The 23,848-nt window shown below is 41.5% G+C and overlaps 1 protein-coding gene across 1 annotated transcript in view; it reads right to left on the bottom strand.

Moving 5' to 3' along the window:
* Positions 1 to 23,848, bottom strand: part of rngtt (RNA guanylyltransferase and 5'-phosphatase) — an 86,812-nt gene that overhangs the window by 55,343 nt on the left and 7,621 nt on the right. The window contains exons 7-10 of the mRNA XM_058056207.2: positions 22,564 to 22,673; positions 20,655 to 20,756; positions 9,498 to 9,633; positions 3,691 to 3,762 (exon numbers count right to left, since the gene is read on the bottom strand). Of these exons, the coding sequence (XP_057912190.2) occupies positions 3,691 to 3,762; positions 9,498 to 9,633; positions 20,655 to 20,756; positions 22,564 to 22,673 (420 nt within the window). The remainder of the gene's footprint in view (positions 1 to 3,690; positions 3,763 to 9,497; positions 9,634 to 20,654; positions 20,757 to 22,563; positions 22,674 to 23,848) is intronic.

The raw sequence follows: 23,848 nt of genomic DNA, 5'->3' as shown, positions 1-23,848 counted from the left end.
ACCAAAAAGCAATATTTTATACACACACGATTGTTTAAAACCCCATTCTATGACTTCAGTAAGGACTGGAAATAGCAGAAACAACAGCGAAGTATTTGTACATCCCAGCGTGTTACATAACGGATGCTGTTGAATTCAGAGTGCATTTACAATCTAAATATATAGCGCACATTAAATGTTAAACACCTGAGTGCGGGAGAAACACAAGTTAACCCTTTTTTCCAAGAGAGGATGCCGCAACAGGCAAATCGTTTCAAAAACGTTTGTGGGATGAACTGCGGTTAAACTAGTCAAGTTGGGTCTTAATGTTCTCAGCTTCACACCGTTTTGGTCTAAAACTAGATCTAAATGTGACAGCAACACACACACACACACACACACACACACACACAAGAAATATTTATTCTGTAGTCAATTTTCTTTAAGGTCGTATATTCAATAGGGACTGTTATGCTATTTTAATGTTATCGCTAGGATTGGAAATGTAATCCGGCTTTTCCCTACGGTGTTGAATAGTGTATAAATATAGGATTTTCAGTACATGTAATCTTCATATATAACAAGTTTCATATTCATCTTCGGCTTTCCTCAGAGGCCACCCTGCCTTCAACTGCACAGTCTTTCCCATTGCAATATACATTTTTATTGTGGAACTTCTCTGGTGTCAATAAAATATATTTTGTGTGTACAGATATTGACTTGCAGGCTGTGGCCCTCATTTTTTCTATTGGCCCGGCTACATTCTAAATAATTCTAGCCTTGCATTTGCCAATGTCGCTCCCCATAATGCCCATCTGAATGCAGGATTGATTGATGACTGACTTTTACCACATAAAACAAAAATAAATAAAGTAGTAGTAGCTATTTCAAGATGGAAGGAAATACATCCTTTGAACAGGTTGTATCATTTATTTATTAGCTCATACTTTTTACAAGACGATGTGCTATATAAATGTCATTTATAAATGTAATTTGTCTTAACATCTAAACAAACTGGTGGCCATGCACGACTGTTAAACATTTATGGAAAAATACTTTTTCAGACAAACTCTGAGGCGAAAATATCTACATATTTGCTTATTTCACCAAAAACCGTCAATTCATTCATTTTCTACCACTTATGCTTATGAGGGTTGCGGGGCTGCTGGAGCCTATCCCAGCTGTCTTAGGTCGAGAGGCGGGGTACACCCTGGACTGGTCACCAGCCAATCACAGGGCACATATAGACAAACAACCATTCACACTCACATTCATACCTATGAACAATTTGGAGTCACCAATTAACCTAGCATGTTTTTGGAATGTGGGAAGAAACCGGAGTCCCCGGAGAAAAACATGCAAACTCCACACAGATATGGATAAGGGTGGAATCAAACTCGGGTCTCCTAGCTGTGAGGCCTGCGCAATAACCACTCATCCGCCATGCAGCCCCCAATAGTGTTATATATTTCCTTAATCAAATTTCTGGCACAAAAATTGTATTTGGCCCCATGGTGGATTATTGAGCAGTTGCACTCAATAAAAAACAGACAGTGAGTCAGCGTTCAATTTTGCGGAAGAATGCAGAACATGGGGATGGAAACCAAGGTTTGGCTGGACTTATATTCGGGTCTATATGATAACTCGCAAGAAGGGTCTGGTGTATAAAGAAAAAGGAACCGATGTCTATGATAAACAAAAATATCATTGTAGCATAAGTACACATACTCACCATTACCTAGCAATCAAAAGAATCCCAGTACTAAGGTTCTGCTCCCTTTGCAAACAGCCTCTGTGTTGTATTAGGCCATGGACCTTACAGGGGGTGCAATCTCCCTGCAGCTACACTCTGTGGATGAGGTCTCAGCACTTAGACACAGTCCACCACAGACACTGAAGAGGGCTAATAATGGCCAACAAGGATCAATAGAACAGCGCCGTAGTACTAGCTGGGGGGGGAGTCATGTGGAGCTGCTAACCTCTGCCAAACATCTTACAAAAGCCATTCCCATAACAGCGGTGTCTTGGGCCACTTGCTCAGGTGATCGATGGAGAAAAAGGAGACAAGACCAGTAAAAGTAACCTCATCATTCTTTGGGTTTTTTTTTTTTTTTTTTTTTTTAAATCAGGTTTCTATAAGGAAAGGGAGCAGTAGATTGCTAAATGGCTGATTGCAAACTCATTTTCTTCTGTGCTTGTCTGACTGCTGTTAGCAGAATACAGATCAGTAGGGAGCATGAATTAATTTACAGTTTGGAGGCGTGCTAACGGCCTTGTTATGTCTCCAGCTACTTCAGAAGACAATGAGCGTAGCCAAATATGGTGACAGAAGATATACTAGCTTTATGGCTTAAGTCAGGGGTCTCAAACATGCGGCAAATGTGGCCCGCAGGACACTAGTTTGAGGCCCCCGCCTTGATATGAAAGTTTAATGTTAGTGCGGCCCGCGCAAGTTTGATATGGATGCTGTATGGTATCATGTACCCAGAAAAAAATTATTACGTTTGATTAATGTTCATGTTAAAGGTTAAATAACTGTTAATAGTTATCCTCCCTATCCGTGTGGAAGTGGTAAGTTTTTGGCGATTTAAGTTTAAAGGAAATAACTTGAAGGCTACCGTTTAGGTCGCTAGCTCTCTAGTTTGCGAGTTAGCATGTGTCTCAAGACCCTGCAGTTGCGCAATATGTTGTAAATAAAAAGAGTATAAATGTGACTATAGTCGTGTTTTGTCATGTCTACAGGGCTCTAATAATGCTTTGTTCATTTTAATCTGAAAAAAATTATTTGTCTACCCACCAACTATATGTGGTTTCTTAAGTTTTTATTATTTGACGTTTTATTATTATTATTATATTTCTTTATTTCTGATTGATTGATTTTCTTTATTCTTGATTTGTTTATTTATTTTTCATCTTATTTTGTGCAGAAAAATAAAAATTAAGATATTTGAGAACAGTGGAATGTTTTATCAGAGCTTTTATTGTAGAAAAGTTTGTATATTTTTCTGTTTTTAATAAATACATTTTATTTTTTTTTGGAAAACCTGATGCGGACCAGCCTTGCCCAGACCCCAGGTAAATTGAGTTTGAGACGCCTGACTTAAGTCATACAACTGTATAGGAGAATGGTGATTTAAGGATCACATTCTAATTCCAGTTCAAATCATAGGAGATGGAGTTGAGGAGAAGCGCACAGACTGTGTCAAATAATGCACATCTTATTCAGATAACTGACAATTTCATTATTTATGTCTGAAGTCATTCTCGTCAATTCAAGCCGTCCAACCCAAGTCCTGGATTATGTGTGATACCTTTAACTACTGACAGTCTATTCAATATGAATTAGATCCATATTGAATTGCAATTCTCGTTGTCTTCTTCAGTCAGTCAATCAATAAACATGTCTATGAATAGACCACAGTGCTAATGGCCTGCTCTCATGATGGATTGTTTCTCATGTCTTGAGCGTGTCATGAAAAAAAACGCCTCTTTTTCTTTTCAGACCAAAATTTGTAGGCCTCAAAAGTCACCCAATACTTCAGTCGAAATAGCTAACTTGATAATTAAGAATGTTCAAATATTACCATAAGATCGAGCGGTAGATAATATTGGCTCCCATGGCTTCCGGAGGCCTGGTATAGTTTATTTCTATTTTCATCTTGGAGGTTCTCCAGAGACTCAAAGGAAAGATTGAATATTCAAAGTACTCACATTGAATTTGATGATGTCGTATATCAAATAGCGGGGGACGGGCTGACCATTCACCTTGTCAATGATCATCTCCTGCAAAGACAAAAACAGTATAACTGCAAAATGGCTGTCAAAAGAACATCCAGCAATGGTTGAATGGGGAAAAAATGAAATCAGGATATTCACACAAATGAACAAATGTCATTTTTGCTCAAATACGCAAAACAAAAAGGGAGAAAAGTACTGGAAAAATAGGCTTCTGTTTTGACCGATATATGATATATCGTCCTCCAGACCTTTTTTGAAGTTCTCATCACCACATAATAAAAAACATGTAAAAAGATAACTGACAAAGAAGGGACGTTTTGTGATGGAAAAAAATGGTATAACAGAAGTCATGTACTGTATTGCACGCTTACCATGAAATGCTGGTAAACTGAGGCAAAATTTTGCCGTATTTGAACGGAAAAATACGTTAACCGGGGGCGAACACTTCTCGCCATTCCACTGTGTATGTATGTGTATGTAGAAAACTTTAGTGGGTACCTAAATGACCACTGTGGGCTGGAAAAAAGAGAAATGGTCCCATATATGCTGTTCATCACACACTTGTTTTGTATCTGTGCAAGCTCGGCCTAACATGGTGGCAAATTCCCTTCTTCAATGCAAGAAGGCATGGGTGTGTTCCCATAAGGTGAAGTGTGTTCAAGGGGGCCGGCATCGGGAGGGAAATACAGTATAGCATGGAAATGGGCTAGAGTCATACAAAGAAGGGACGCCAGGCAGAAATAGAACCAAGTATCAATTATGCAAAGCTTTCAAGTTGAGAGTCAGGTCGATCAGTGATGGATGACGCCAAACAGACAGATGATTGGTGTTGAAAAGTCTTACGCAACTGTGCAGTGTATGGATGACAAAGATGGGCATGGCCTTGCAGGACATACAGACTTTGCCAGGAACTTCTTCATCAAATATTAAAAATTGCAAACAATAAAATGTCCAACTAGTTAATATTGAATGCACACCGTCTGGGAAAGTGAAATACTGTAAAAATGTTGGCAGTAATATTCAGGAATATTCTTTCCAACATAGCTAATACTGCTTTTTTTGTTACATATGACAACATATTTCTGTGAAACATATCCGGTGAAAGTTTCTCAGTGGGATGGGGCAGAAGAAAAATGGCATTTCAGTACACGTCTTCTCTTTAATCATGTCATTAAAAATGTAAAAACGTATTTAATCTATCCACTCCTCATGGTGGATGGATTTTCACTGGCGATGAATATGCTTGTCAAGGCAGCAGAAGTGGAGTGTAGGGGCCCCCTGTCCAAATCTGGCGTTCGCCAACCTCCGATCCGAGCTTCATGGACGATCTGACGGTCACAGCAACATCAGTGACAGGGTGCAGGTGGCTTCTCCGTGGACTGGAAAGGAGCATCACTTGGGCGAGGATGATGTTCAAACCAGCCAAGTCCAGGTCCCTGGTCCTGAGGAAGGGGAAAGTTGAGGATAAACACCGCTTCAACTTGAATGGAGTCCCCATTCCATCAGTGTCGGAGAAGCCTGTGAAGAGCCTGGGGAAGATCTTCGACAGCACGCTGAAAGACAAGGCAGCGGTGCAGTCAGCCAACGCAGAGTTGAAGACCTGGCTATCAGTAGTGGACAGGTCGGGCCTCCCGGGGAAGTTCAAAGCATGGATATACCAGCATGGTATCCTGCCGAGACTCCTGTGGCCACTACTGATCTATGAAGTCCCAGTATCCACGGTGGAGGGCTTCGAACGCAACATCAGCCAGTACCTGCGCAGGTGGCTAGGCTTGCCAAAGAGTCTAAGCAGCATCGCTCTGTATGGGAATACCAACAAGCTGCAACTCCCCTTTACTGGCCTGACCGAGGAGTTCAAAGTCACCAGAGCCAGAGAGGTGCTGCTGTACAGGGACTCAGCCGACACCAGAGTCTCCTCCGCAGGCATCACGGTCAGAACGGGGAGGAAGTGGCGGGCGCAAGAGGCAGTCGACCAGGCTGAAGCAAGACTAAGGCATGGCGTCTTAGTAGGCTCAGTGGCAGTTGGACGAGCTGGTCTTGGTTGCCACATAAGACCACGCTACGACGAGGCCCAGGGACGAGAGAGACGTCAGATGGTGCAGGGAGAGATCCGTGCAGAGGTGGAAGAGGAACGCCGAACCAGGACAGTGGCCATGCGCCAGCAAGGAGCATGGACTAATTGGGACCAGGCATCGGCACGGAAGATCACCTGGTCAGAACTTTGGAAGTCAGAACCAGCCAGACTCAAGTTCCTGATTCAGGCAGTGTACGATGTGCTCCCAAGTCCATCAAACCTTCATAGCTGGGGGCTAGCAGAAACCCCAGCATGCCCACTGTGCTCGGCACGGGGTTCCCTGGAGCATATCCTGAGCTGCTGCCCGAAAGCCCTGGGAGAGGGGAGATACACATGGCGCCATGACCAGGTGCTGAAGGCAGTAGCAGACACCATCTGCACCGGGATCCAGCAGAGCAAGCACCAGCCCCAGAGTAGGCAGAAGATCACCTTCGTCAGGGCTGGGGAGAAACACCCGGCAGGACATAAAGTCCCGACCGGGCTGCTAGCCACAGCCCGTGACTGGAGGTTGCTCGTGGACCTCGGGAGGCAACTGAAGTTTCCAGAGCACATAGCCAGGACGTCACTGAGGCCAGACCTGGTCTTAACATCGGACGCAACGAAACAAGCGGTGCTGCTGGAACTTACAGTCCCCTGGGAAGACCGGATGGAGGAGGCCCACGAGCGGAAGAAGGCCAAATACCTGGAGCTGGTGGAGTTGTGTAGAGAGAGAGGCTGGAGGGCCCGCTGTGAGCCCGTAGAAGTGGGCTGCAGAGGCTTTCCAGGGCAGTCGTTACATCGAGCACTCAAGCTCCTTGGCATCAGAGGGTTGCAAGAAAGAAGGGCCACCAAAAACATCAGCGAGGCAGCCGAAAAAGCCTCGAGGTGGCTGTGGATCAAGAGGGGAGACGCATGGAGTAGCACGCTGCTTGGACACAAACGGGGCCTGATCACCCCCGGTTGGGTCGCCTAGGTGAGGGTGTCTGAAGATCAAAGACCCGAAACACCCAATGACCGTAGGTCCTTCACTGAGGATGTGTCCAAGCCGCACCCTTTGAGGTGTTTCATCAATCTTACATCTCAGACGACACTGAGCAGACAGCACAAAGTCAAAAAAATGGCAGCTGTGATTTGTAGGTGGGGTCGTGAAAGTGAGAAATGATGCAATTCCAAGAGGCTGCCATCGCTAACCATCTGGTGCAGTGAACCATCAAGCAGGCAGACAGCAATGGACGAATACATTATAGTGACCAATGGAAGTCGACATGATGTCATAGTCACCCATGTTTGGAACCCATGTTGAGGTAGAGCGTTTAAACATAATATAAAGTAAAAAGATGGAAGGAAATACATCCTTTGAACAGGTTGTATCATTTATTTATTAGCCCATACTTTTCTTTCTACGACGATGTGCTATATAAATGTAATTTGTCTTAACATCTAAACAAACTGGTGGCCATGCACGACTGTTAAACGTTTATGGAAAAATACTTTTTCAGACAAACTGAGGCGAAAATATCTACATATTTGCTTATTTCACCAAAAACTGTCAATTCATTCATTTTCTACCACTTATCCTTATGAGGGTTGCGGGGGTGCTGGAGCCTATCCCAGCTGTCTTAGGTCGAGAGGCGGGGTACACCCTGGACTGGTCACCAGCCAATCACAGGGCACATATAGACAAACAACCATTCACACTCACATTCATACCTATGAACAATTTGGAGTCGCCAAATTAACCTAGCATGTTTTTGGAATGTGGGAAGAAACCGGAGTCCCCGGAGAAAAACATGCAAACTCCACACAGATATGGATAAGGGTGGAATCAAACTCGGGTCTCCTAGCTGTGAGGCCTGCGCAATAACCACTCGTCCGCCATGCAGCCCCCAATAGTGTTATATATTTCCTTAATCAAATTTCTGGCACAAAAATTTTATTTGGCCCCATGGTGGATTATTGAGCAGTTGCACTCAATAAAAAAAACAGACAGTGAGTCAGCGTTCAATTTTGCGGTTTAAACATAATATAAAGTAAAAACAAAGACCAGTGCCTGTGGGCTGAAGATGAAACCCATCAGAGAACACGGCACGACTTGAACAGAACTCACTATAAATAGAGAAACACATCTCCTCGCTCTGCAAACCAGAGAGCCAGAAGCATAAACAGATACATACACAAGGGTAAAAGAAGTTCTCGTAGCAATCCGAGCACACCTCCACACCTGTGCTTAAGGGATGCAAGAGAAATGTAGAAAATGGAACAGAAACATGAAGAAATTATGTGGCGACAATAGAATGAAACAGTTAAGCCAATTTGAATTAAAAATCGACGGCTGTGACAAAAGTCAGAGCAAAGTACAAACAATAGCGTTAAGTTATATGCTGTTGTATAAAATATGAGCATTTTCCTGTGTATGTTTCGAGCTATGGGCGGCACGGTGGTCGAGTGGTTAGCGCACAGACCTTACAGCTAGGAGACCAGGGTTCAATTCCACCCTCAGCCATCTCTGTGTGGAGTTTGCATGTTCTCCCCGTGCATGCATTCTCCGGGTACTCCGGTTTCCTCCCACATTCCAAAAACATGCTAGGTTAATTGGCCACTCCAAATTGTCCATAGGTATGAATGTGAGTGTGAATGGTTGTTTGTCTATATGTGCCCTGTGATTGGCTGGCAACCAGTCCAGGGTGTACCCCGCCTCTCGCCTGAAGACAGCTGGGATAGGCTCCAGCACCCCCCCCCCCCCCGCGACCCTCGTGAGCAAAAGCGGTAGAAAATGAATGAATGAATATTTCAAGCTCAATAGTGAAATAATGACACCATTGAAGTTGAACCATTTCTTAATGTGAGGAAATTACAGTATTAAAAAAGGACACAGCAACAAATCTTCTCAAAGGACAATACTATAGAAAGAAATTATACTTGGACTTTAGAGTACTCAGTATACAGCTGCTACATAGCCATTCTTCAATAATTAACCACTGTCTTGCGGTTGAATTATTAGAATTTTAAAAAATTATATTTCAGGAAAATGGGACCTTTTATGCTAATTTTTCAACCCTTTGTATTGAGTTATAGTCCTATAGAGCCGCTACACACAATAACCCGCACAGGAAACTTTTCCAGAATCTGCATCTATTGCAGCTGTATTTCCTTTGAATTATGGTTCCTGCCAAAACGGTTTAAAAGTTGTCTACTGTTCCGATTTTTGCTGTTTTTTTTAATAAAAAAAAGTGTGCTATAGGTAGCGAAATAGCTTGTTGAAACCCTTCATGCCATCATTGCTTCAAGCCGTATCGTGCCTACGCAATATAACCTTGTTGATTTGAATGTTAAATCTAATTCCATATAATCATCAACGCAACTATGCCAAATATGTACCGCCACCAGCTGTGCTGTCGGCTCAGGGAACTGACTTCTGAGCATTACAATGCAAGAGAAAAAAAAGAAAGAATGACAGAAATACTATAAAACATTCCATTAGCTATTTCCCCGGGATATGGCAGGATGATTGTCCTGTCAGCTCTACTTGATGGGATCAACCGTCAGCCTGCAACATCGCAAACCAACATCAATTATCTGCAAGACTGAGCAGCAAGACCAAGAAAGTGAAGGGTATGGAGGTTAGCGATGTTGTTCCATGTCCAGGCTAAGACTGGTAGGACTTTGAGAAGCGACGGTGGCATTGTACGGAACAGAACTATTATAAAGTATAAGAGTCAAAACTTACCCCATCCAGCAGAGTATTTGATAGATGGACCTTTGGATCCTTCCGGAAAGGAAACTCTAGGTTGGCTATGTGGAAGACTGCATTGTCTCTGTCAATCATGAATACTTCATTTTTACCATTGATCAGCATCATGTACCTGTGGGAGGAGAGAGGGGACAATCACAATCTGACATTGTAAACTGTGACAAGACATATTGTTGAGAAAAAAAAAGTCTTGTGGGCGCTAGGCCTGTCAACTACTCAATCACATAATTAATGGAAATAAACGCAATATTTTGGCCTTAATATTTTGTCACGTATGTGCGTGGGTTTTCCTCTTCCTCCGCCACCAAACAGGCAAGAAGAGGGTGCATTAGTTTCAGCACCTTGGCACGTTTGTTCCATAGAACAACAGCATGAACAGAAGTGCATCTTCTCTGAAGAGTAGCACCATGGTAGCCTCAAAACAACTGTCAAATGACCCGAGAGCAAAGAGTGTTCAACATCATGGTGTAGGGCAGGGGTCTCAAATATGGTGACAGAAGATATACTAGCTGTATGGCTTAAGTCAGGGGTCTCAAACACGCGGCCCGCGTGCCAAATGTGGCCCGCAGGACACTGATATGAAAGTTTAATGTTAGTGCGGCCCGCGCAAGTTTGATATGGATGCTGTATGGTATCATGTACCCAGAAAAAATTATTACGTTTGATTAATGTTCATGTTAAAGGTTAAATAACTGTTAATAGTAATCCTCCCTATCCGTGTGGAAGTGGTAAGTTTTTGGCGATTTAAGTTTAAAGGAAATAACTTGAAGGCTACCGTTTAGGTCGCTAGCGCTCTAGTTTGCGAGTTAGCATGTGTCTCAAGACCCTGCAGTTGCGCAATATGTTGTAAATAAAAAGAGTATAAATGTGACTATTGTCGTGTTTTGTCATGTCTACAGGGCTCTAATAATGCTTTGTTTATTTTAATCTGAAAATAATTTGTCTACCCACCAACTATATGTGGTTTCTTAAGTTTTTATTATTTGCCGTTGTATTATTATTATATTTATTTATTACTGATTTATTGATTTTCTTTATTCTTGATTTATTTCTTGATCTTATTTTGTGCAGAAAAATAAAAATTAAGATATCTGAGAACAGTGGAATATTTTATCAGAGCTTTTATTGTAGAAAATCGGAACCAACGCACTAAGAAAATTTGTATATTTTTCTGTTTTTAATAAATGTGTTTTGGTTTTTTTTTTGGAAAACCTGATGCGGCCCAGCCTTGCCCAGACCCTAGCTCCAGTGGCCCCCAGGTAAATTGAGTTTGAGACCCCTGGTGTAGGGGAAGGATACAAAGGCGAGTCTAATCTCTGTGGTGTCCATGTTTGGAAACCATTAAACCTGACTCAACTGGAGATGTTTTGGAAAGAAGAATGGTCAAAAATGCCTTCAACCAGAATCCAAGCTTATGGAAGCTATAAGAACCATTTATTTATTTATTTTAATATTTTGCCCAAAATTTAGACACCTGCCTACTTTTGTTTAAATAATTATTGCACACTTTCTGTAAATCCTATAAACTTCTCATCTATCACTGTGTTCGTCTGCTATATGACATATTTAACTGGAATGGCTGATTCCAACAACCAGTGATTTCTCAAGGAAAATCTTAAAAATTATCAGGGGTGCCCAAACTTTTTCATACCACTGTACCATCAACCACAAAACCTTAACTCAACACTATAAAACACAGGGAAGATGAAGACGATCATGTTTGTCAGCCTTACCACAACAGATGCTACCACAACACAACTTCCCATCCTAATGTTATCATGACATCGCACAAACATTCTGTTTACCAGTTAACTACGAATGTTATTAATAACATTAATTATGACTGCTTCACACAGCAACCTTGCGGTTTCTGGAAGTTGGCTTAATGAAATAGCTGTGACATCCAAAATGAACAAACCCACAATTCATTTCCTCAATTATACCTGTGTCTAGACCTGTCAAAATGGCTACTGTGTGAAGAACCCATTTATGTAATGGGCTATTGGAAGAGATTTTAGGTCCACTCAGCTGCAAAACATAAGACAGTGTATCTCTTAATGTGCAAATTGCTACCTTCACCATTACAATGAGGCAAAAAGCTTTTATCTTGTCTAAGAAAAAGCAAAAAGGCGACCAAATACCTCCGTATCTGATCTTTGTTGTTATCAAAGCATGCTCTTTAGAACTAAATGCATGCAGAAGCAAAACTGAACAGGACAGACAACAAAGACTGTAACATTTTTTTTTGTACTTTGTCACTGATTTGACTCATTTGTTGACAAGTGACTTTTCTGTTGATTAATATTGCAGTGCTAATTACACTGCATCATTTTGTATTCCCTACCAATTAGACGGCATTTGACTTGCCTTTACAAAGTCCTTCGAGCCAAGCTGTTGTGTGTCATTGTGTACCTGACTCGACTGTAAAAATGTTCAACAATGTGGTGACTCCCATTGCACACGTCTTACAAATCCAATTAGCATTCCGAGACCGCCTGCTGGTCTTTGATGGAAAAAAAAAACAACATCCCAAACAGAACATAAAGCAGGATTAACCATTGAGCATAATGAGCAGCCATTTTGAAAGGTTAAGTAGTGTAATTAATGCACTCCAAAATAGGGGCTAATTACTTACTACTTGAACTTATAAGGGATTAATGCTGTCAAAACAGTGTGGAGCTTTCAAGGCATTCCCACTCAAAAGCATGTAGAATGCATTGCCTTTGGTAAACAAGGTCATGTGACAAGAGACAGATTTACGTTCCCCAATGATGATATGCATCTCTAATACCTGCTGTGAATCCTTCTCATGTTCACAGAGGGATTTGATGTGATAAATATCCTGTCAATACCAGCTGGCTCGACACTGGAAACTTGAGAGGGTGCCAAAGATTAGCCTGCGTAGAATACCACAGCAGATGATCATTTATTTATGATGGAGGAGTCAAATATTTCCATTAATGATTGTTAAATAACCCTGTAAAAAGTTGAATGTGAACACTATGCAGAAAAAACGTATTTTTCATATGATTCAGCTTTCGACAAAAATTTGCCATGTTTTTTGTACACTGTCTCGGTTTTCCCATAATATTGCGCATCACAAACTAATCCTTTTGCCCTGTCCCCAAATAAGGCCCCCCTGCATGTTGGGAACTCACTCTCCATGCATTTTTTATTGAATTAATGACAGGTCATGATAGTTCACCCAACTTGCTCGTGTCGTAATAACATTCACATCGGAATGAAACAGCCTTGGGGACAGAGACAATATAAGAAAATAGAAAGCAAAGAAAAGGCAGAAATAAGAAAACTCAAGATCACTGAAAAGGCTAAACCCAGACACGGGACAAAACATCTCATCACAACATTTTGCCAATTTCTTTATAGTACAGACTATTCCCAAGCACCACAAAAGTCATGTTGTTTGGCCTACAGACAGTGCTAATGAGGAAAAGACAGGTAGCAGAGATGAGGATGTTGAGGTTCACATTGGGAGTGACCAGGATGGATAGGATCAGGAAGGAGTACATCAGAGGGACATTACATGTTAGAGACCTTGGAGATAAAGTCAGTTATCGGCCAGACTGAGATGGTTGGGACATGTCCAGAGGAGAGATAGTGAATATATTGGTAGAAGGATGTTGCCAGGTAGGAGGCGTAGAGTTCCTATGATGTGATAGGGTTTGTGAAATCATAAAGACAAAAAAGCTACAGCTATTTTTTTTTCCTGTTGTTGACCGGAAAGGACGTTCATGGGAAGGGCTCTGATGCCAATAGAGGAGTTTTGAACCATTTGGTCCATTTGGGTGCATCCTTTCATCGCGTGCTCAGATATGACGTAACATGCCGCTCGAGACGTTCTTCAGTTTTAAAAAATGGAGGCGAACAATCGGCACTGGATGTCTGCGGAAAGTCTAGTTTTGATCCAAACTAAATTTCAAGACTGGACGGACGAAAAACTTGCAATACGGAATCCAACAAGTGAAAGAAAAACTGAATCACGTGATGTTTACACTCAACTGCGCATGCCCCATTGACTATTCTGGAGATTCAGGAGACTGGAATATTCCGTTCCATGTATACCATTGTTTTTGAAAAGGTCATTCGGAAAGAGAAAAAAACTCATGTAAACATGGTTATTGTTTTTGTTTATATTACTTTCTGCATGTTTTTTCCTGCATAGACTTTGAACCTTTTTTTTTTTTAACCTGGACCAAAGTACCTAAAAACAAGTTTGAACTCAACCTAAGAAAAGTTGGAACCTAATAAAAATATTAAAAAACCAAAATGATTTATCAAATATAATTGAATGGAGTGCTGCAAAGAATCATGGCTCAATAAAGCTGTGCATGTTATTCATGTTTTTTCCCCTTAGGGATACGATGGCTGGGGGCAGCTTTGAGTAGAGTTGCTGCCCCATCTCGAAGAAGAATCAACTTAAAACAATGGTGGCATGGGACGACTGTGCCTCTTGGGCGCATCCGATTGGAAAAGACCCAGAAGACGGTGAAGGAAGTATAAGGCTCATTTAGCCTTGGAATGCTCAAGGGCCTCCAAGGTACAAATTTGTCTGAAAACAGGCTTTTTATTTATTGAAATGCTTCTCTCAAGGTGAGTATTACTCCTAACGTCTATACGAATCATGACTCGAAGACATCAAACAGGGCTGTCCGCAACTCTCCTAGAAGCAGGCAGGTAGGAGGGTAAAGAATCAATGGTGTCTTGGGAGCTTTGGGCAGATATAGCTGCACTTTTTTGTTATTTTTTTTTTTTTTTTGAGAGGCATATGGTGGGTGTAGAAACACGATCAAAGCATCAAAAACAAATGTTAGAAACCTTTTGACAAATAGATGAGGTAATTTTAATCTCTCAAAAAGACCGCTGAGATTATCAGAGACAAGAGAGAGTCACCGCAGTATTTCAGTTAAATAGTACCCCTCTATCGTCTAATGAGGGCTCTAACGCTGTCAAGTATGTTCAGAATAGCACAGTGGGTGACCATTAATGCCTTCTTACTCCCAGGTGTCCTCCTCTTCATTATGATTTCACCGTATTCATATCCGAGTTAATAGAGTTACAGTATAATATCATCCGACAAAGTATTTTTACCAATCATAAAACGCTCTCACAAGAGTTTGTGCCCCTTCCTGCTGCGGCTGTCTCCATGAACCCTAGAGCACTTCATCCTTAATGAGGCACGATGCCGTCTTCCCCCTGTTCAAGTCCGGTGGCACAAACTGACAGATGAGGACGACAATCAAAATCTAGTAGCTGTGCACATCATTAGCAGTAAAGGAGTAGTAGTAGTGTGAAGGACTGCTCTCTTAAGACGTCTTTCCAACAAGTCAGATCACATTAAATCACCATATTGGGTTTGGAATTGTAAACCCTGCATCCACCCTCCTCCTGTGGAAAAAAAGGGGGTTTTGTGACCCCAATACCAAGACCAGTCAACAGACTGTAATGTGTCTTGTCTCACATTTTTGGTACCATAGGACTGTGAAGATCATTTAAATCCTACCAACTATAGCTTGAGAAAACTCAATTCTCATGTGAGCTAATCTAGTAGAGAAACCTGGCATATCTGAATTAATGGCCAGGTTGTGATATTTCACCCAAGTGCACCCAAAAGCATATCTGACTCAGGTCCTAATAACATTCACATCCGAATGAAACAGCCTTGGGGAAAAACAACATAAAATGAGAAAGCACACAAATGGAAAAACCAAGATCACTCAAAAAACTAACATTTGAGTAGGATAAAAACATCTCATCTCAGTATTTCATTATTTTTGTTTATGTCTTTATAGTACAGACTACAAAAGTTTGTGCCCCAGAAGTCAAAACAGCTATAGGACATTTACCTCCCCAGTGCCACTTCTGGCATACACACCAGCAAACACGTAATCAAATCCCATGCTGTGAAATTATACACTTGAATGTGGCTCTAAACAACTATACTCCACACAGAGGATGGTGATACACTGGAGAAAAACGGTTGTTACATCGAGGCATTGAAAGCCCAATGCAACACTGAGGAAACACACACTTGGGCTATCGTGTGTTTCAGGAAATGAAGTGGAATCTCCACTAGATAGACGTCAAAGGCAAGACAGTCTAAAATCATTCATTATTATTATTATTCATTCATTAATTTTCTACCGCTTATCCTCACAAGGGTCGCGGGGGTGCTGGAGCCCATCCCAGCTGTCTTCGGGCGAGAGACGGGGTGCATCCTGGACTGGTGGCCAGCCAATCACAGGGCACATATAGACAAACAACCATTCACACTCACATTCATACCTATGGACAATTTGGAGTCGCTAATTAACCTAGCATGTTTTTGGAATGTGGGACGAAACCGGAGTACCCGGAGAAAACCCATGCATGCACGGGGAGAACATGCAAACTCCACACAGAGGGTGGAATTGAACTCGGGTGTCCTAGCTGTGAGGCCTGCACACTAACCACTCGGTCGCCTGTGTAAAGTCATTATGAAAAAAAATACAGTATTCTGGGTGTAAATATTCACACACGCAAAACCATCAGGTGGCGCCAAATGACTCCTCCCCAAATGAGTCAGGGCTTACATATACTTGTAGCCTCAATGAATCAGAATAATTAGTCTTGTCATCATTGTAATCTACCAATTATTATTTCGCAGATATTGAAAAAAACATCTACAAATGTGTCCTGAAAAAGAGTTGTGGTATAATATTAAGGTCAATACGGTATTTACCTTACCAAGCATTGACTGCAGTACTTTTATTGCCAAACTGGACAACCCTTTAGGGAAATAAAATGTGTCCTTATTGTTGAGGTAACAAGTGCATCTGGTGGTGTTTGTTAATGGCGCTTTAATAAAGTCAAACTTGTTTGTTTAAAGTCTCACAGGAGTAATAGGCTTCAAACCTATTTAACAGTTACAGAAGGTTTTATAGCAAGATGATTCACAATACAAATTAGCTTTTGCAAGCCTTCCAAGGCCCGTTAGAAGGCAGAATATGACTGGTCTTTAAGATGTACGTTGCTACTTTCAAAGTTGTCTTGGTAAGTTCTTACAGGAAACAGCATAACCTCGGTTTTTATGATTAATCCGTTCAAAACGGTGCATTTGGAAAACAAAATCGTATGGAAAATACAATGAAAAATATCTCCAACGTAAATCCAATTCATCCACTCCAGATCCCCCAGAATGTTAACACATAACACTTTTAATATAGAACAATTATAGTTTTACATGCAGAAACCATGCAAAACGCCAGTTTATTACATGCAATAACAGAGACCGAGGCAAACATTTTCATCCGATAGCTTGTCAGTTCAGACCCAAGATTACAATTACATAAATCATGTGAAGGTTTCGACATATCCCAAATGATGTTTCAGAATTTATAATGAATAGATAATTGGTCCTGACTATTTTAGTGGCTTTCCCATCGGTCTCCCCAAGGGAATAAAAACTCCTAACAATGCAATAATAGATAGTCCATTTTCAATATTGCTTTTTTTTGGTTCCTCTTTATTTTGTCCAAATTCAATTTCACACATCTCATACTTTTTCTGAAAGCTTTTACTACTCACTAGATGAATTCAAAAAAGGAACACTGGTTCAGGCATAATACTAATAAGGTAGCAGGGCATACGATTCAACAAAATTGAATTAAAAATGACATGTCCAATGTGTGGGCTCCTGAGAATAAAGAAATATCAGACCTATTAGAAGAGCTCATCTCTCACAGCAAGAATAAAATAATTTTTTGTCAACATACGCCAATTAATAACAACTCTCCCCAAAATGAGCACAACGTTACCAACTGCACGCAACCACAGAGAGACCAACCAAAGCAAACACCCTCTATGTCAGCTTCCTTTAATCTACAAGTAGTAGTGTACTAAAAGATACAGTACGCCATAACCATAGCTTTTGTGTACTTTAATGACTTTTTTATAATAAAATGAATGTGGGCAGATCTATCCATCCATCGATTTTTCCAGCAGTCTCAGTAGGGAAGCTCAGATTTCACCTCCTCCAGCTCCACCGGGAGGACACCAAGGCATTCCCAAGCCAGCTGTGAGACATAATCCCTCCAGCATGTCCTAGGTCTGCCCTGGGGCCTTTTCCCGGCTGGGCATGCCCGGAACACCTCACCAGGGAGGCGTCCAGGAGGCATCCGGACTAGATGCCCAAGCCTCCTCAACTGACTCCTCTCGATGTGGAGGAGAAACAGCTCTACTCTGAGCCCCTCCGGGATGACTGAGCTCCTCACCCTATCTCTTAGGGTGATCCCAGCTACCCTACAAAGGAAACTCATTTCAGCCACCTGTATCCGCGATCTCATTCTTTCGGTCCTGACCCAAAGTTCATGACTATAGGTGAGGGTGGGAACATAGATCCACCGGTAAATTGAGAGCTTTGCCTTCCGGCTCAGCTCTCTTTCCACGAAGACGGTCCATTACTGCCGCGGCTGCGCCGATCCGTCTGTCGACCTCACACTCCCACCTTCCCTCACTCATGAACAAGACCCCAAGATACTTAAACTCCTCCACCTGGGTCAGGACCTCATTCCCAACCCAGAGGGAGCACACCACCCTTTTCCGACTGAGAACCATGGCCTCTGATTTGTAGGTACTGAGTCTGATCCCAGAAGCTTACTCCGGTCATGCCGTTGTTCTATGGAACAAATGCGCCAAAGTGCTGAAACCACCGGTGATGGATGACGAAAACAGACACGCGTTTGGCAAATGTCAATATATTGAGCCCGGCAAAATGATGCAGTTCTGATGTCCAGTTCTGTTATCTGATTATGAATACAAGTATTGTTATACCCCTATTTACAAGTATAATGATAAATATTGTAAACTGAGCTAAGGCAGAAAACATAAAGAACAATAGCAGCAAGCCTGTCAGCATTGAAAGAAACATTTTTCTGGACACAGAATGGAGCTGACACAACAGAAACAGAAACTGAGTCTAATGCGCATATCCTACTTGGCGTGATGACTCATACCCATATACACCATTCCTGACATATTAGTATATTGTTTCTGTTCTCAACAGCTCTCCAAGAATATCAGGGGATAACCAGCTCACAGCCACCAGACAGAAGAAAAAAGAGCGCGTAACTATTTCAACATTTTTTTTAGGAAGTTTCAGATGACAACACCGATTTAATGACATTTGTAGCCTGGAGGTCTCACTCATCAATCAGTCCGGGTCTCTCTTTGGAAATTAAAGCAGCGATACAATTGTGAAATTGACTGCAGTCATGAAACATTTACAAGTACACGGCACATTTTTTCCAGAGTGTTTCAACAGTACATTTAAAAAAAATGTTCCTCTGCTCTTGCTTTTGGCAACGGAGACATAAAAGAAGAAAAAGAAATTTCCACAGTTACTCACTTGGCACATATCGTCATGTAAATAGTTATTAATAAACAGTAAATAGTAATAGATTAGACGACTGGTTGAACGTGAGTCTGCATCAGCGGAAGCCAAATTAACAGTCTATTGGCCACATCTCTAAAGGCCATTCCAGGTTGATTAGCTACACGCAGGCCAGTAATTGAACACAAATGAGAAACATTACATTTGCAGTCACCTCCATCTTCACTAATGGCCATGAAGCCTAATTAACAACTTTGCAGAATAGAACGTCAACCGGATATGAAATAAACTTACCCCTTGGCCCCAAAGGAGCTTGATGATTTGGATGATTTGCACGCGGAATATTGCGTTCTAGGGCTATATGAACAAGGTATATACCAGGAGCCAGACTAGACTCTTCTTTCAGTTGGTTTCAACCTTTTTTCATTCTTTAGTAATCAGCACTAGAACATAGGTACGTTTCAGCAACATAGCCATTTTGTGAAACAAACATGACAGAAAATGGTTGTTTTACATGAAAGTAATTTTTTTTTTTTATAATATAGCACCATGAACTGGTTGCCGTGGAGTCGTTTTTTTAAACGGGAGAGATGTATGCCGAGCTCTGGCTGTTTTTACGGCTTAAAACTGCACCAAACATGATCTCTTCTCGCATGCAGTTGCATCATCACCTCTTTTTGCAGAGCGTTCAGGTTGATAAAAACATATACCGTATTTTCTGGACTGTAAGTCGCTCCCGGAGTATAAGTCGCACAAGGCCACAAATACATAATTAGGTAGGAAAAAAAAAACATACGTAAGTCGCATTTTTGTGGATAATTTATTTGACAAACTACTTGACCAAAACAGACATTACGTCATCTTGGAAGGCAAGTTCTAACATGAATAAAAGAATATAGAACAGGCTGAATAGGTGTAAGATATGCTAACACAATGCTTATTCAGCTACATGAATAATAAACATGAACAGAAAAGATGTCCAGTGTTTTTGTAACAAAAACAGTTTTAAGTACAGTACCTGTTTTGTTTTCTTCATGGTAGTAAGAGTAGCCTCTGCTCCCTAACAAGTTTCTCACTAACTCCAAACTTTCTCTCTGCTGCTCATTACTGTTTTCAGTTGCAAATTTCACTACTTGCAGCTTGTAGTCTGCAGAATATGATTTTCTTTTTTGGGGGGGGCGTTTGTGTTCTGTGGTTCTAAGTTGTCTTTATAAGCTAACGTCTACTGTTTAAAATTTAATTGTTAAGGAGTAGGGGATATCGGTGCGAAAGTCTAGAGTGCCCTCTTGTGGCTGTCTATGAAATGATATATAAATGTTTTCACTCTGGAGTATATGTCGCAGGAACAGCCAACCTATGAAAAAAGTGTGCGTATAGTCCGGAAAATACGGTATATAGTCTGGAAAATACGGTATATAGTCTGGAAAATACGGTATATAGTGTATAAATATTTTCATTTTTAAGTTGCTCTGGAGTATAAGTCGCGACTTATAGTCCGGAAAATACAGTAAATACGTTTTTGGTAGTGAACAGCCAATAGAGATGCACTAAAAGACTGTATAGACTAGTTGTGCTTCTGGATTGACATTAACGGGTTTAGATATGTTCTATCTACAACAAGGTACGTATTTGCTATTAGGAAAACAAATAATAGTTTAATAATCACGGCAGCCATGTTTTCAAGTATGGCCCCACAAGATCCAAGCAGAATGCAGCTTCATTACCAAGAAAAGTAAAAGACTCACCGTGTTCCATCAGCTTTCCAGCTGACTTTGTATGGATTCTGCTCCAGGAAACATAGGTTTTGTTTATCCATTGATACAGGCTGGGCACCAGGAAAACCAGCTCTGTGATCAAAAGGAACATACTCGTTACATGACCATGATCTTGTATCCACAACATACATTCATCTCACTTCTAGGCTTTTAGTCTCCATGATATGAGAAGCTTTAACGGGTAAGGTTGAACCAGAAGATGAGATGATGACCTTGTGGTTCTTTATTTGCCTGTTAATGCTAAACTACAGGAAGTTTTATTTGAGGACACCGACAAGACACAATTGCAACCTCCATCAGGAAGAAAGGACACTGAATTAATCCATTCAGGGTCAAACTGCCGCCATCGTCAAACATTTATTAACTGAATAGGAATTGTTTAATTAAAAAAACAGTTCAAACATAAGGCAGAACTTGTTTGTCTTTATAGTACAGACCTCAAAAAGTCAAATTCCCAAATGTGACTGTGTTTGTGCCCCAGAAGGTAAAACAATATATAGGACATTTACCTCCCCAGTGCCACTGCTGACATACACACCAGCAAACACGTAATCAAATCCCATGCTGTGAAATTATACACTTGAATGTGGCTCTAAACAATTCCACTATACTCCACACAGAGGATGGTGATACACTGGAGAATAACGTTTGTTACATCGAGGCATTGAAAGCCAAATGCAACACTGAGGAAACACACACTTCGGCTATCGTGTGTTTCAGGAAATGAAGCGGAATCTCCACTAGATGGACGTCAAAGGCAAGATATAGTATAAAATCATTTATTCATTCATTTTCTACCGCTTTTTCCTCACAAGGGTCACGGGGGTGCTGGAGCCTATCGAGCTGGAGCTGCCTTCGGGCGAGAGGCGGGGTACACCCTGGACTGGTGGCCAGCCAATCACAGGGCACATATAGACAAACAACCATTCACACTCACATTCATACCTATGGACAATTTAGAGTTGCCAATTAACCTAGCATGTTTTTGGAATGTGGGAGGAAACCGGAGTACCCGGAGAAAACCCACGCATGCACGGGGAGAACATGCAAACTCCATATAATAAACAGAGATGGCTGAGGGTGGAATCAAAGCTGTGAGGCCGTGCAGCCTTAGCTAGCTCATATTAACACATTTTCACACACTAGAATGCACAGATAAAAGAAAGAAATTGGTTCATGTTTCACATAGGGATCGTGAATAATGGGCAAACCCCCCCCCCCAAAAATTGCAGTTCCCCTTTAATGTCACAACCTGAAAACAACCTGAATTATTGACTTACGAGTGTTGGTTTCATTCGGTGCAGCCGATACGAGTGCGTCTGTGCCTTATAACACTCTTGGGCAATTAAAATAAACATTCATGGTGGTTCCTGCCTTGATGTGTGAGTGAGTGCTGATTTTCCCCTGACGGTTGTTGAATTAATTGTTCAGAATGCATGCTTGTTATGTACCAACATTACCTAGCTAGGTAGATGCAGGTTTAAAAAAAAAAAAAAAAAAAAAACATGGAGCAAAAAAGCACTTTGAGCACCTGCGACAGCACGTGTGGGTAAGTACATTTGGATGGGTGTTCAATAAAACATAGCACCACTCATACAGGTAAAAGGAGACAGTGGGAAATGGAAACAGTGTTGATTGTTCCCTCTTCTAAGACAAGGCGAGGAAGTGGAGCCGAGGCGCTTCCATTTCATTAAAAAGCTGCGGTTGCATTTTTACTCTTAGAAGAAAAAAAATCTATTCCTGACTCTACCGCCTGTTTCAAACTGTCAGTATCGGGATGGGGGTTAAAAAAAAAAAAAAACAATACACCCACATATGCTAACGCATGCACACACCTTTTCTCAGAGGAGCAGCAGGAAACACAAAAGAAGCTTCTTACTTGTTCCACTCGGTCATCTCCTGACACATCCTTTGGCACTCGCCTAGTTTGGGCTGTGTGGTGACCTGTGTGACGCCTTTCACCGTGACACCTTCCAGGAATACTGCCCCCTGGGAGGAATAATGAAAGAAATCTCGGTTGGGATTAAGAGGGAAAACATTTTCATAACCTCCTACACCAAATATGTAGACACACAGCAGAAACGGTTGTTTGTTGCCGTCTGGAAAATATCATCTTACATTAATAATGCATTACATCCACCTGATCCGTCCTATTGAACCAGCTCCTCATGTCACCTCAGTTTTATTATCCCTACAAATAAACAGCTCATATTAGACAAAGGATGGTTGTTCTCTTTCCCAACAGACTGACTCAATCTTTCCCCCAAAAACCCTTTTTCTTTCATTCTCATCAAATGAATCTTTGAAATGTGCCGTTGTTGGTCCAAACATGTGTTCTTCACTACAGACTGTCCATAGGTGTGAATGTGAATGGTTGCCTTCCCCTGTCTATCATTCCTGTAATTGACAGGTGATCAGTCCTCCTGCCTCTCAGCCCAAGTCCAGCTTCCTGTGACCCTGACCCGGACAAAGTCTATAGAAAATAGATGGACCACCGTTATAAACAATTTATGCCAGAAATAATGGAAACCATTATAATTCCCTAAGGGAATATATTGTATTCCAATATTGTAGCTAAAAAAGCTTTTTGTTACATTTTGGAGTATTTCATCCTTGTTTCTCATAGAGCCCAATTGGCTGCCAACCAGTGCTAGTCTGGAGAAGGCCACTCAACCATGACCAAGAGGCAGTACTCCTTAATGATGTTGGAGTAATGCAGTCTGCAGGCTGCTGCTCTCTGGGCCTGCTTCTTTCCACCCTCCCAGTATCACAATTGGATTTGCCGTGACTGAGGCTCTCACCCCACTTCGCCGTTTTCAATTTCTTTGGTTTTATAAATAAATGGTAAATGGTCTTTCGCTTGAACAGCGCTTTTACACCTCCATAGCACTCTAAGCACTTTGACCGTTAGTATTTTTTTTTGGAGGGGGGGCGGGGGGTTGGGTCACTATCTTGCCCAAGGATACTTTGATATGATCACTGTTATGTTTACAAATTATATTACTTTTTTATATTCATGTATATAGATCGGGCGGCACGGCGGTCTAGTGGTTAGCGCGCAGACCTCACAGGTAGGAAACCAGGGTTCAATTCCACCCTCTGCCATCTTTGCGTGGGTTTTCTCCGGGTACTCCGGGTACTCTGGTTACTCCGGTTTCCTCCCA

Source organism: Doryrhamphus excisus, linkage group LG19, assembly GCF_037039965.1.
Source record: "Doryrhamphus excisus strain RoL-2023G ecotype Guam linkage group LG19, RoL_Dexc_Guam_v1.1, whole genome shotgun sequence".
Taxonomy (NCBI): domain Eukaryota; kingdom Metazoa; phylum Chordata; class Actinopteri; order Syngnathiformes; family Syngnathidae; genus Doryrhamphus; species Doryrhamphus excisus.
The sequence above is the reverse complement of the archived record's forward strand: the minus strand, read 5'-3'. Positions and strand labels throughout refer to the sequence as shown.